The sequence below is a fragment of the Crocodylus porosus genome, unplaced genomic scaffold (assembly GCF_001723895.1).
Source record: "Crocodylus porosus isolate Cpor-Errol unplaced genomic scaffold, CroPor_comp1, whole genome shotgun sequence".
In the NCBI taxonomy this organism is placed as follows: Eukaryota; Metazoa; Chordata; order Crocodylia; family Crocodylidae; genus Crocodylus; species Crocodylus porosus.
In genome coordinates this window covers 73,760,072-73,775,412 of record NW_017728931.1, presented here as the reverse complement: position 1 = coordinate 73,775,412, position 15,341 = coordinate 73,760,072, and the positions used below count along the sequence as shown (strand labels likewise).

The window sequence follows — 15,341 nt, the reverse complement described above, 5'->3', positions numbered from 1 at the left end:
GGTTGCTGGGGGACTGTGAATTAACTTAAACTAGGAAACAATCTGGGACAGAAGTTCCTTAAACCTATTTGGCCTAAATGAGTTAAGTCTGATACTACATTCAACTAGGTTTGTCTTAAACCTGTTTAGGCCATTTTGAAAGCTGTTTATGTGCATTGAACTTCTGTTCTGTTACAGGTTTAAACTGGTTTCTGATCACTTAAACTGGTATATGTGTACCTTCTGACCTTAGTCCTAAAGGCCAACTTCTCTAGATGTTATTATCTGACGTTTCATGGTGTTTTGGAATTTAATGTGAAATTACCAGGCTGTGAGACAGTATTTAATGATCCCTTTAAAAAAATGAAATAGTTCGTAAAATGAGAAAACAATGACACAAGTTTATTATATCTCACATCCAGCAAATTCAAAAACTACGGAGAGAGCTGGTTGCATCACAGGAAAAGGTTGCTACTCTTACCTCCCAACTTTCAGCAAATGTAAGTAGTTTTTGTCCTATAATAGTAAATACTTCTTGGAACCACAGGTAAGAAGGCAGATGTGACCAGCCATCTCCTCTCAAGGTGCAGCGTGAACTTTCAGTTCAGTGCACGTGACCAGGTATCAGCATGTATGGTCTAGTGACCCGAGTTCCTTTTTATTTATTATTTTCTTTCAGCGTATTTAAAACGCATGTATTTTCCACTTCTAAAGCTCATATTTAATCAATAGTCCCTGTGCCAGCATGGCAGCCAAATGAAATGTAATTTAATTATTCATGAGGTCAGGTCCTGGTGTTATAAGTATCCTCTGCCCATGATGCTTAATCCCTACAGTCTCTTTTTTAATGTTGTTTTTGGGATGTGATACCTCTTCCCACAGGGTCAAGTTCAGCCACCCTAACACAAGTTGTAGTCTCTCCTGACTCGCTGAGAGTTAGAATGCCAAAAGCATTTTATACAGGTCACTGAACAGGGAGCAGAAGGTAAAGAAATTTCTTCTGTACTGTTGAGAGCCATATATGAAACAGTGACCTATAGTAATGGTGCAGGATTCTATATTCTGTTATACATTATCATCCAGTCCTCACAGCATACTTTTGCTTGTCTGAGACAAAATGGTAATCTTCTCATTCTGATGGATATTAAACTTCCCCAACACAGTACCCATCTCATTTTTAAAAATTGAAAAGCAATTTTGTTTTGACTTGCAAATTATATAAACAACAAAGGAGACAGTTAAATCATATTAGCTGCAATAAAACAATATCATTTTCTACAAATCTCTTATGTTAGTGTAGTGAGCCAAAGAAAGGCATGTATCTGGAAAATTCTAATAAGCATTTTCTCAAATGTTATTTAAGCAGAAGAAAAACAAATATTGAAACATACGTTGTGTTTAAAATATATTTTGCCTTTCCTCCAACTTCTGCAAAAGGTTTTAACTGAAGTACAGTATTTCCTTCAGTCATGCAGTAAAATGTGAATCGTCATGCTATGTTGAGTGTGGGTGTGGAATATTGTCCAACGACTTGTTTGTATTTATAATATGCATGTTACATCATCTGTGAGGGAAAGTGGGAGATTGTGGTCAAGAATTGTATAACATCTTGTCTGGCTAGTTTAAAAAAAAGAAAAGTTGGGATAGTATCAACATAGTCCAACAATGTTTGTGAACTCAGCCTCTGATTTTTTACTAGAGAAATTGAACAGGCAAGGAACCATTTGTAGCTTCCCCCTTGTTCCACCACTGTCCTAGACCATTTCTGTGTAGGTTTCATGCCCAGAAACAGAGGTGATTGTACTAGCTCAAAAGGTACCCTTTATTTATTTTTGGCTGGAAGGTTGTCTAGCAGCATAACTGTGTCATAAATTTATTAAGCTGCACCTTGCATATAAGTAGGTTTAGTGCCCCGGTACTCCTGTTTGGAATACCGTTCGAGAATCTCACTTCTGATGAATAGATCTTCTAATTTACAACCTAAAACAGAGATAACAGTGCTGATCTCCTTTTGTGAAGTGCTTTGAAATTTCCACTTGTGGAAAGTGCTGCCTAAGAGCTGGCTTCTATCATTAATGATGCCATTAATGATGACCTCCATTTTTTCCCCCCAGAATTCTCTTAGCCATGAAACCTTAGCCCTAAATAAAGTATCGTGCCCTAGACTTGAAAGCTTCAATTGGTACAGCATGCAGCTGCCTGCTTCTTTAGCAGTGCAGGTCAGCATAAGTGCATCATGCTGGTCACTACACATTGAATATCAGTTTAAGTGAAAGGAAAAGTGTGGGCTCTCCATATAGTAGTTTAAATTTGAGGACTTACCTTTGCTTTTCAAAGCCTTTGATGGGGTTGCATCATACCATGTCTGGAACTGCTACTCCCTTCATTACCAACACCAGCCACCACAGCTGCAGAACAATAGCTGGAAGAGTGCAATTATGAAGGAATCAAAAATAGCAGGACAGGTCAGAGCCTTCATGGCACATGGTCTGCCACTGGTGATCCTTCCTAGAGGAGATGAGAATAGTCATATAACTTCTGACATAGAAAAAGTTCTGTCTTTTCAGGTTACTTTACAATGGCTTCAATTTATAACAACAGATCCTAAAAAGGAGGGAGACGTTCAAAGAGAAGGAATATGTTAGGCTTTATACAAGTCTGCAAGGCACTCGAGATAGTTCTGAGATGAATATAGCTCAAATACAGACAAAAGTGGAGGGGAGAACATTGTAATCATCTGTGTGGAATTCATATGCTGCAATAACAGTGCTGGTCTATAACTAATGGAAACAGGGCTGTTTCACAGAGAACTCCTGTTGTTCCTCCCAATTGTCATACAGCAGAGATAGAAGTTGCTGAACTTGTTATCAGAAGATAATGCAATACAGGAAATGTGAGCCACAGTATTGTGCAGTTACTGTGATTTCAGATAGAATTACCAGAATCTCTAGTGAGATTTTTAAAGGCAATTCAGGAGATAACAAAAGTTGCCATATTCACTGAAAGCTGGGATATTTATGAAGGAACTTTATTTTATATTTTTTGAGAGGTCCCCTGGTAACATGGGATAATATAGTACATTCTTAGCATACTAAAGCTATGCAGTGCCTTGGGGTTTCTTCGAGACCTAAAGATACTGAGAATATTGGGGGTGACTAAAATATAGACCTACAGATATTGCCATTAATTTAAGGAAAACACTGCAGACTCTCGGATAGCACACTGTGGTAGCTAGTGGTGTGACTATAACTAGTTTTTGTTTTCTTGTGGTTTTCACACATGAATATTTACTGTGCCATCTCTTGGCTCTTCCTGCTGTTCTAGAAACTGCAGCATTTCTGTGAATATCAGTTCTCTCATAAAAATAGCTTCAGGGAGCAAACAGTATAGGAATCATTCCATGTACAGAGAAAGAGACTTGTGTTTTGGGCTTGTTGGTGCTGTATTAAACAACTGAGTTTTTTTATAGGCTGAGCATCACTCTCTTGGGCCATGATTTTTTAAAATATACCTTACAAGTAAAAACGTGTTGCATTTGATCTCTGATTGCATGAGAGGCTTCTATTCCCCCTCAAATAATTAACTGCAGAGAAGCACCACCCCAAACAAGGACAACTCAGGAAGCCACAGTGATTCCTTTGGCAGTACTTTCTTCCACTCCTGGTCCAGTCTTCCAGCATGCCTTTGTGACTGAGAGTAATAATTTATCTCCTCCTCTACCTCGTAGACTCAAGGCATATACCAAGAGTGGGATATGATACTCCATGCCCAGACACAGGGCCATCCCTAGCAGGGGACAAATCAAGGCAACTGCCCTGGGCCCTGTGCTTTGGGGCCACTCAGCTGCATGGAGGGGTATAGTGGTTTTCTGAGCATACTGCTTCTGTTCTACTACCTGTAGTACAGGTCACCAGCACAAGGAAGTTAGAAGGTTTCACCTGAACTGATTCATGCATTTGTGCCAGGTATTTGTTTGGTATACCATACTTGTTCAACTCCTTTTACATCAGCAGGGTATCAGGCCCTATGTGTGATTCTGCATCTGTATGTCTACACAAGACATTTACTGAGCAGTTGACTAATTAGCTGCACAGTAAACATCTTGGTGACAACACATGCACTCCTATTAGGCTGGAGTAAACTAATTTACTCCACAGCAGTGTACGCGTAGATGCTGGAGGTGTTGGTTGGCTGGCACGTTGTGCTGGGAGGAGTAGCCTTGGACTGGCAAGCTGACCCCCAGGACCCTGGCTCAACATGCTGCAATCCTGGGTGCATGTGCAGACCTGCACCTGGCAACAATAAACTCCAGCTCTTATTGCTGCATGTTAATAGGCATGTGTAGATGCACCATATATGTAACAAGAATCTGATGCATCAGTTTCTCTGATCTCACGGCAAGAATATTATCTTCAGCAATACAGTGAATTTATACATTTCTATCTCTGTCTTTACATACAAATATACATAAACCTGTATATAAGAGTTTGTGTATATGCATATGTGTAACAAACGGTGAGAAGATCCACCTGATTAAACTAATTATGTGGTTTATAATCCACATAATTATAAGTCTGTGGAGATTACGCTTAACCTTCAAAACCTTTGAGCAGCTTTAAAAAGAAATCTTGTTAGTTTAGGAGTCTTAAGATCCTGTCAGATAACACTTTCCCTCTTTTCAAACCCCCAGCATGTGAAGTTACCCCTAAAAGTAAATTAGAAGAGAGCATGAAACTCAGGAGCATCACATTTTCTGTATGTCCAGAATGATGAAATGATGAAAAAAGACAAATTTTATTTAAAATCAAAGTAAAAAAAAAAGTTAAGAATACAAGGATTTAAGCTTTCAAGTAAATTACAGTTCATGTAATGATTTAATTTTCCTCTGGTCTGTGAAAATTTATTCTGTTCACAGAATATAAACTTCGTTAACAATCTGTATGATAAATTATTTTACTTTTTTTTAAAATTGTTAGGAGTAACCAACAATTAGTGTGGTTTAAATATCACACTGTGACAAAAATGTGTTGGCTTTTCACCTTCATTACATACTTCCTCCAAATTTGCAAACAGGTGCTTTTGACTATCAAATAAAAAAGAATTGCATATCATTTATCCCATAGTCTCAGGGGCATGCTTTACAAATCAGCCTGTGTTATATGACAGATAGGGAATCATGACTCCAGAGTGTTAAAATTTACTCTAAAAGAAGCAGCATTTTTAGTTCCCTACAAAAATAATTCTATTGTCTTTATTGCAAGTTGCCTCCCATGTATGCACTGTAGCAGATTTCAAGCTGTATGTGTATGTACGGTCTGCTACAGCCATTTGCATTGATCTGGAGACCCTAGTCACTTTGGAAGTCCATTTGGTGAATGCATCCATCATCTTATTCTCAGTCCCTGAGCCTCCAATTTTTCAGATCTTTCACTGTCTGGAAATATTCAGTCCTTTGTTCTCACTCTGCTCCAGAGAGAAAAACCTTCTGGCTAATACCCTATGCAAATGACTGTCTGCTGACACTGTGACTTGCAGATCATTTTGTACAGAAATGTACACAAGTACAGAATCAAGCACAAGTACTGCATGGAAATGAAAAAGAGAATGTGCCTTTCCTATAATTTTCACACTATTTTAAATCTTCTTTTTCATTTGGTGAGGCTTATGCAGTACATATATATCTGCAAGACTCAGGTTGTAATATGTCCAGTTTTGCCGAGCTATTTCACTGTTTTTTTTCCCCTGTTGAAATCTGTCAGTGACAAGGTAAACCATTCTTCAGTTTTAGAAACCCCCGTTGGGAGTTTGCTTTTTCAGTTTTATTTAGTGTGCAAGTTCTGTTGTCTAGATGCAATCACTCTGCTGGATTTCAGCTATTTATCTTATTTTATAAACCCAAAAGTGTTTTGCTTGCATGTGATTAAATCCACAGGGGGTGCATCTGTATGTGAGTGCTTAAATTTACAGTTATTCTGAGATTTTGGGTTTTGCCTTACTTGTTTCTGTAGTGCTGACGGGTAAATCTCAGTACTAATTAAGAAAAGGCTGTTTTAGTTCAGACTGTATCCAACCAGCAGACTTCTTGCTTGACTGACAAGGGCTCAGATTCCATTCAGCAGTCTGAGCTCCAGTCCTCCCCTGTGTTTTTAGAATTACTTTGATCAATGCTTTGTACTGTATAAAGCTGAAGGGTGCATAATTGCAAAACTGTAGTAGACCCAGGATGCCACTAGAAAGCAGAGGGAATTCTTTGGCTAACACTCTTGTTTGGCCAGCTCTGAACCACTATCCTACAGCCAAACAACAAGATAATAGCAGGAGGCGAGCAGAAAAGGTCAACAGATGTACAGTTACTTCTTGCAATCAGCCAGATCCCTTCTGGCTTCTCACACATCCTTTCATTCAGCCATGTCAGGTGGGAAGAAATTTATTTTATTTACCTTTATTTTACAAACCTGAGCACAACAGTTCAAACTGTAAAGTGTGTCAGCAAACATAGCCTTGGATATATAGTCATCACATTCAAGGTGGGCTTTAAGCCTAACATGTTTTCTCATGAATATCATAAATGAATTGTGTTAAACCAGGGGTCTCATATTCTTACAGAATAGGATTCATTCTGCGTGCCCTAGGCACTCAAATCTCCAGCTGCTTTCAAATGGAGTTGTAAGTGCCAATGGAATGTAGCATCAGGTCATATATTAGATATGGCATGAGTTGCATAACACGTTAAAAAAGTGGAATTTGGATATACAATGTTTTTGCTCTAGAAATACTTTGAATATTTCTCTGCATCATGTAGACTGGAGATGCAGTTTCTTAATTATGGTTCCAGGGTGTCTGTGTAAGTAGAAATGCGGCATTCTCACTTTTAAACTACCCTTATTCTAGATTGTATTATATGTTATTTAAATTGTGACTGAACTCATTTTCCTCAGAAACTGAGATGTTTTTAGATGCAAAAGATTAATTATAAGTATAAACTCTGCAAGAAACAAGGTGCAACTCTTGTTCCCATAATCTGAACAATTTCTGGGCCTCAGTCAAATATATGTGATAAAAAAATCTATGAATACTCACTTTTCAAATGAGATATTCAAAAGAAGTGTCTTCTGGGGGGAGTTTCCTAGGTCTGGGGATTTCAGCTGTTATTTGGATAACAAAATGGAGAAATTATTTGGAGTTTAACTATTTAAATTCAAAGTCTGCTCTAGGGTGGGAAATGAAGGCTTGGGGTTTTGTTTTCATTTTTTTTAAATTAGATTTTCTTATTAGTATTAGGTTTACTTGAAAGACAACTTTTTCAGGTGGTATTTTATTATACAATATGTCCAGCCAACAATCTGGCTAGACTGGCCAATCCTTAGCCTTTTATTCTGAATAGTTCTACTGACTGCTAAATAAATGAGTATTCACTGAAGTCAAGAAAAGTTTCACAGTCTAACTGTATGAATTTAGAAGTTGAATAGTCTATATATGTCGGGATGTTCTATTTCAATAAACTATGGAAATAATATTTAATAATACACAATTATTTCTCTAATTACTTTCAGCATACAATTTGCTTCTTATTGTTGGGGACTTTAAAGCACTTACTCCCCTTAATGCCAAGCAAACCTAGTCTTATTTATATCCTTAACACACATTATCTCTTAAAAGTCAAAAGAGATCTATTATCATCTGAATGCAATTATATCTATGGCTGAAAATTATGGTATGTTACAGTATAAACAAAATATACTCTATCATATGCTAAAGTTTGTAAAACTTCATGATTGTGACATAGCTATCACTTTTTAAAGTTTTTAGACAGTAATATGATAATTTCAACCACTTCAGACGGTCTAGTTCTTTAAAATTTCCTGTCATGTTCTTCTGTTTATTATTCATAAGGAAGTACAAAGTAAGTCAAAGTTTCTCTGGTACTGTACCTCTGAAACTGAGATACAGATTATATAAATATACCCAATAACTTAGCAAAGACTTCTACTTTATAACAGTATAATCATGCAGAGTGGCATAAGTTATATTTAATCAAAGCAAACTATTACACGTCCTGTTTCCATGGCTATGCCAACAAATTAACAGCCAATGATTATTCTTGTGGAAGACTGGAGATGTTGATTATCAGTCTGTTCACTATTTTTCCTTGAAACACTGAATGAAGAATTTGTTTAGCTTTCTATCAGCAATGTAAACTGGGAGAAGTTTGGATGCTATTCTTCCACCATGCTATAGTCTACTCTGATTCTGATTATGTTCTATGTTATGTTCAGGAAAAGAAAAAAGAAAAAATTGTCCTGAATTATGTTGATGAAACACTGCCAACTTTTCTAGCTGAAATTAAACTTAAAAACTGGTGGTCTGTAAGGCAGTTTTCTTTTTTATTTTTATCTGACATCTCAGTGTTGGATTAGTGTTATTCTATCTGCAAGACTGCAAGGATAATTTAAAATGTTATATACACTGATTTCAAACCTCATACATTTGCAATACATGTGTATGTGCATATATAGATAATTTGATACATTTAAAGTAACAAATTTAAAAATATTGCTTCAATTATAAATGCCAAATATGTAAAACAGATATCTGTCTACTCATTTGCAGAGCTTACAAAGTAATGGCATGTGCACTTAGGCTTGTGTTTATGAATATTTAACCTTTATGGTATAAATCTTTCACTGGAAATCATAAGCCTAAAATATGAAGTAGAATGTAGATCCCTGAGCATATGTTCAAAGCAGATTGACTATTATAACCATAAATAATTCCATTTATGACCCTTTAATGATATAGTCTACTCTTATAACACAGGCTTTCACAAGACATTGTAAAAACTTTATACCACAGTAAAACGTATTTTAAACCACCACTGATCACCTTCAATGCAACAGTTCTGTTGTGGAGGCCAGAACTAAACCAGTGTTACATATAGAATGGAAACAGGCATCACATTTGCGGTTCTATAAAATTTGTTGTGGCAGCACAAAGTGAAAGTAAACAGTCATTAGGGCTGTGCGAAGCTTCAGTCACTGATTTGATTCGGAAGAGGTTCGGCCCAATTCAGCAGCTAAATCTCCGAATCCAAATGGACTCAGGAGACCTGTTAATCTCTCTGAATCAAATCAGAAGCCTCCCAATTCGATTCAGAGAGACTCGGAGAGATTCTATGATTTTGGCCATAGACGCAGCATTATATATTTTTTCTACATACCTTGAGGTACCAGGTGTGGCTCTTGAATTCTGAGATGGTGGGGTGGATGGAGTGTCCCACGGCAGCACGGGGTGGGGGTCCCCCACACTTAGTGGTTGACCCAGAAGTGGACCAGAAGTACTTCCAGCCCACTTCCAAGTCCACTGTGGAGTGCACGGGGGACCCCTGCATCCCCGGGCTCAGTGCCTGGTGCCACCTGGATCTGGGGGGGACCTGGGGTCACCTGCGGCCAATCGCTGAGTCAGGGAGGCATGGAGGGAGGGGGTCCTTGTGCACTTGGTGGCAGACCTGGACGTGGACCGGAAACACTTCTGGTCCACTTCCAGGTCCACTGCCAAGTGCGCAGGGGAACCCCCTGCACTCCCATGGGACATTCCATCTGCCCCACCATCTCAGTGTTCACGAGCCATGCCTAGTACCTCAAGGTACATAGTAAAAACATATAAAGCTGTGTCTGTGGCCAAATCACTGATTCTCTGAATCAGAATTGAATCTTCAGATTCAGATTTGGCTGAATCAGATTGGGACAGTGATCTGAATCAGTGAATCGAATCACTGTCCCCTGAATTAGGCCGAATCTGAATCCGAATCGAATACTGCCCACTTTGCACACTCCTAACAGTCATACCTTTCTGTTGCACCTCAAATGCTCCAATTTGTGGCTACGAGGGAAGGTTGTGATAAGTTGCACCAGTTTAAGCTGACATAATTGGACATTTTTATACATGGAAACACTGCAGCACCAGACGCTTTCTGGCACTGCGATGCTTGCAGTTGTATAACTAGTAAAATGAGTGTCAATGCTGAGAAAATGGCAGCACTGCACTTTTGAACTAAAACGCAAAGAAGGTGCTTTAGTTTGAAAGCACACTGCTCTATTTTCTGCGTGATGTACATTTTGCTGTTTATACAACTACATGCAGCACAGCACATTGCGTGTCAGCTTACATGTGGAGCAGACTCAATTAATTCACCACTCCAAAGCGGTGAATCTCCGGCACACTGCGGGAACCAAAAGTATATGTATAAATGCCCTGTTTGCCTACGGGAGGAGAGTGGACCGGCCTGGAGCTGTCCATGCTCTCCCACTGCTCTGCAGGCTTGAGGGGCCTGGTCCTGCATACCCTGGGAATTTCTGGTCAGGTTTGGGCCCCTCAAGCCTTGGGAGCATCTGCCTCGGGAGCATCTGCCTTGCTTTCCCTGCTTTTGCAGATGTGTTTGTTGCAGGGATCTCTGCAGACATACCTAGGTAACTGAGGAAATTTGGGGCTCGACCAGTACATAAGGAAATTTGGGGCTCCCTGCTTGCAGACGTGTGTCCTGTGTTGAACTGCGGCAGTGATATGAGTGCAGGAGGAATCCCTTTGCAAGGGATTTGTCTGGCATGTGTCTGCAAATGCAGAGGGGGACCCTCCTCTACATTTACAGCTCACGCCCCAAGCTGCTGCTCAGAATGAGTGCCAAGTAAATCCTTCTGCAGGCATGGGGAGGAAAATTCCCAAAGGCATGCATTTCTGGCAGTAGGCTGCAGATGCAGAGGCCTGCCCCCAGTGGGAGTTTTCCCCTCTGTGCTTGGAGATGCACGTGTGGAAAACCCTTCAGGGGATTCCTTCACTCCCTGACATGGGGGCACATCTGCAAATTCAGGGTTTTCCCCTGCTTGCAGACATGCTGCAAGTTGGGACATGATATCCAGTGACATCTGTAGATGAAAGTGAAATGGATCAGCTGTGCCATGACATATCACAGCAGAGCTAATCACACTCCACAGACAATGTCTGTTTCCAATCCTATAATTCTATGTTGAAAAATAATACACAGAGCTCTATAGTAGAGCTTTTTCCCTTTCCCTGCAAGTGCATCCTCAACTAGTCCACACAAGATTGATTGCATTTTAACCTTTTTCCTCACCATTCGTATTTTTAAATGAAATGCCTTCAAATTTGTTTATTTCTCTGTATTTGGAATATCCCTCAGAAATTTTGAGAGCCAGTAGGAAAACCCAGATCCAATATCTAGTAACTGTGCTCATGCAAATATTAAAAATTTCACCTGCAGTGAAAATCAGTGAGGTAGCATATGTGTTTGTGTGCATGGAAGGGGTAATTTTACTCACAAAAAGCAGTTGAGAAAATGCCTGCCTTTGCTTTGACTTAATTTTGAAATGAAAAAAAGCAAATGAATATTTTCTTGTCATTACTGCTTCATTTTGCTATAGCTATGGAGTGTATTGTATTCTCAGTTGTCTCCAAGCATCTATATATTTTGTTCAGAGTACTTTCTCCTATACCTACATTTTATATTGTATAAAATGAGTCTGTTTTTAAAGGTACTTTTCATGACTGCTAAAATCAAGTCTTGTAAAAGAAACTTTATTTAGTCTTTTCTTGTACAGATTCTCTCGACTTGCCAACTTTTTCTCATTTTTTTTTCTCAACTTTGTCTACAATATTCCATGTAAGTGACAGTTCACTGCTTTGTTACAAATCATTAGAGGAAAATCATCCCATAAAGTTTTCTGGTAATGCAAGTCATGGGCTCACTCTTTCTATATTTAAATGGCTCTAGTGCTCATAAAAATTTAATCGTTTCACTGGGGCCGGTCCAGCCTTTAGGTGAATTAGGCGGTTGCCTAGGGTGCCAAAATTTGGGGAGCAGCAAAATTATATGCAGAACAAAATAACAGGAGCATCATTCTAAATAACAGCCCTGACCGCATATGGCTCCACCTTAGTCTAAGACCTTTGGTTCAGTAAGGGGAGAAAGACCTCTGAAAAGATCTCAGAGGAAAAATCACTAGAATCACAACTCCTACCTTTTCAACTCTCAAGCGGATTTATGACAAGAGCATACCACTGGCAACCTTATCCTAATTTTTGTCTATATTGGAAGTGGTGGGGGCACTGAGGTACACAGTTCGCCTAGGGTGCCAATTATCCTTGGACCGGCCCGGCACTTCATTGATCCCTTTCCCTGCAATTCCTTTTCCTTGTATGACTCCTAATTGAAATAACTGTTAGGATTAACCTTCTTTTATATCTTGATTGCCTGTACCATTTGTTTAATAGTTTATAAGAAATTTGGAAAACAATATGTTAAACCATTGCTAAATCAATTGAATTTCTGTTGCCACATAATTGACAAATTTAGAGCTTAAACTTCAGATAATTCAATGTGTTTTATAGAAAAAAGAAGCAACCAACAAACAAGTGTATATAAGCGGACTTAACCCATAAGAAATATAAATAGGTTTGAGTTTATATTATGATTCTGCAGATGCCTGACATTTTCAGAATACTATTGCTGTAGTGAAGAAATAGACAAAGTCATAATATCATGAAAGGTCATTATGAATGTACCTGAACACATTCCATGGCCTTGTTCCTTGAATTCCTCTTCAGTTTTGTATCTGGGAGGCCTGGGGGCTTAGAACTTTCCAAATAAAGTTAGGATAATACTTGAATTACTCTGCTGCTTTTTCTACAATAGAAGCAACAAAAAAAAATCGGGAAAAAAATCTTTTGCACAGGATGACAACAAACTCTAACCAGGAATGAAGTGGCTTGAAGTCTGATTACTAAACTATTGGAGAATATGAAGTTGAGCCTAGAAAACATGGAAGTGTTGTGGAATAGGGGATAGAGAAGAGCAAGAAGACGAAGTAGGATACATTCTAGAGATTCCAGATACTATGCAGCTAGACAAAACAAACAAATTATGCCTTGCCTGCTACAAAGGTTTTGCTAAGTATATTTAAGACTCCAGCGACATGTCAGCTGTTTTCTTCTGTTTCTTTCACAGGCTCATCTAGTAGCGGCTTTCGAAAAGAGCTTAGGAAATATGACCGGCCGACTACAAAGTTTAACAATGACAGCTGAACAAAAGGTATGTTTACAAAAGCAAATGCTTGAATGTGGAAAATTGTCAATAGATTATATTAAAGCTCATGTTTAAAAAAGAAAAAAACCTGAAAAGAAGAAAGGGGAGCTGTGACAATGAAAGAGACGCATCTTTCTTTCATGGTAATTGTGATCGAACCTTCATAAAGCTCTATAGGAATTAAACTATGTAGCATCAGGTTTACTTTCACAATATTGCAGGATAGTTTGAAGATAAAATCTTTCATTTCCAGATTTTAATTAAAACATTTGTGACTCTTGGTTTAATCCATCCTAAAAGATCCTTCAACAAAGGCTCATCATAACCTTTTGGAGTATTTAATTTCAATAGGACAATGTAGCCAGCATAATAAAATTAGGCAAAGAAAGAGCTTTTACATAGAATATTACTTGACTAACAGACAGCCTTTTTTTGGCCTTATTATTTAGACTACAAAAAAGGTCCAAAAGTAATAGCTACATACTCAGAAGGATGATATTAGGTCTGAGGGGCTGCTGCTTTTGGCTAGGAACAGACACTATACACAAACCAGTTTAAGTGATCAGAAACCAGTTTAAACCTGTAAAAGAACATAAGTTCAGTGCACATAAATAAACTAGTTTGAAAATGGCTGACACCAGTTTGAGATAAACCTGGTTGAATTGAATGTAGTATCAGACTTAACTGATTTGGGTCAAACCGGTTTATGTAATGTCTGTCCCAGACTCCTTCCTGGTTTAAGTTAAACCAAAGTCCCCCAGCATCCCAGATACTTTGTAGCTGTGGGCGGGCTGTGCTTTCTGCTCCAGAGGACAGGGCTGGCCCCACCACTCTGCTCCCTAGCCAGAGCTCGGACAGAAACTGCAGGCGCAGCAGGATCTAACCTGCTTCCCCTTGCCCCCCACCCCCCTACCCCATCTCACTGCTCACTGCTGAAGAAAGGATCCCTTCCTCCCTCCCTCCCATCTCCCACAGCATGGACCCCATCCCCATGGACCCTAAGCATGTGGTATAATAGCTAATGCCAAGAGGAGCTGTCTGTGTGTGTGTGTCTCAATTTCATTGGGACAGGCAGACAGAATGCTGCCCACTTAGGTCTTTTTGGAACTAATCAACAGGTCAGCAGGTAATGTCCCTCCATTCCTTTCTTGGAAAAAGCTGTTTAAGAAGAGTTTGAACTAATGAGAGAGGATTTTGCCCTGCTGACTCCTTCACCTGTCAGGTTTGCAGGAAAAGAAGTATGAAGAAGCAGGGAGAGGAAGATTGAAAACTTCAGTATCATCAACAGATGCATGCACCACTCGCCCCCCACTTTGCCTCAGAGTGCTAGCCCAAGGGCTGGGGGCTGGCAACACTCCCACCCCTTGAGCATCAAGCAGGGAAAAGCCTGGGATGATGCAGGCAGGGTAGGGGTTACACCCCTCCCTAATCATCATGCTGGGGCCAGGCCATCCCCCACCCCTGCCTAAATTTGGCACCATGGATGGGAAGGGGGAGGGCTGCTTTAGCACCCCCTGGCTTCTAACCTGAGCCACTGCAGGCATGTGCTGGCATTTTCTCAGTCCAGAGGGAATGTCTGTGCAGTTGCAAACTGATTCAACCTAGGCAGGTTAGACTAACCTGCAAAAATTGAATCAATTCAGGCTCAGGCTTTGTGAATGTCTGTCCCTAGCCTTTTGGTTCAGTCCTGTAAGGTTCTAAGCAAACAGGCCCCTTTCAGAAAATCATGTGCTTAACTTTAAAGTAAATGAGTATTCCCGCTGACTACAGTAGGGCACCAACATATTTAAGGGCAAGAACATGCTTAAATACTTTTCTGGACTAGAAACAGATGCTCAACACCATGCCAGATTGTGTCCCTATGATCAAATTTGACCATCCTTAGTCATGTGGAATAGTATAGTGATCATTGGGCCAGGTTGTGAATGAATGACTTTGAGCAAGTCACAGTCTGACCCATTGAGATAAAATGAGATAAGGGCAGCTTGTTGTGGATTAAGATAGCAGAAAAGGGTGGAAAGTATTTTGATTTCTTCATATTAAACAAAATTATTTTCAGCAGCAGTTTTTGATTAAACCAAAACTTCTGAGTCCTTTGTAAAGTCCAGTGAGAAGTCCTGAGAAGTCTCCAAAAGAGAATAAAATAGTTATACTAAATCCAATCAGCTCATAAATAAGCCTGTTTTCCTAGAGATATGAGAGCATGTTTTCTGCCTTTTCCTCTTTCCCCTACAGCTGAGGTTAAATTCCTTTAGCAGCTTTAATC

At 39.4% G+C, this 15,341-nt stretch overlaps 1 protein-coding gene across 2 annotated transcripts in view; it reads left to right on the top strand.

The window, feature by feature from the left end:
* NAV3 (neuron navigator 3) overlaps positions 1 to 15,341 on the top strand; it is a 787,742-nt gene that overhangs the window by 735,661 nt on the left and 36,740 nt on the right. For both annotated transcript variants that reach the window (XM_019543171.1, XM_019543169.1), the window contains 2 exons: positions 402 to 479; positions 12,998 to 13,081. In XM_019543171.1, coding sequence (XP_019398716.1) covers positions 402 to 479; positions 12,998 to 13,081 — 162 coding nt within the window. The remainder of the gene's footprint in view (positions 1 to 401; positions 480 to 12,997; positions 13,082 to 15,341) is intronic.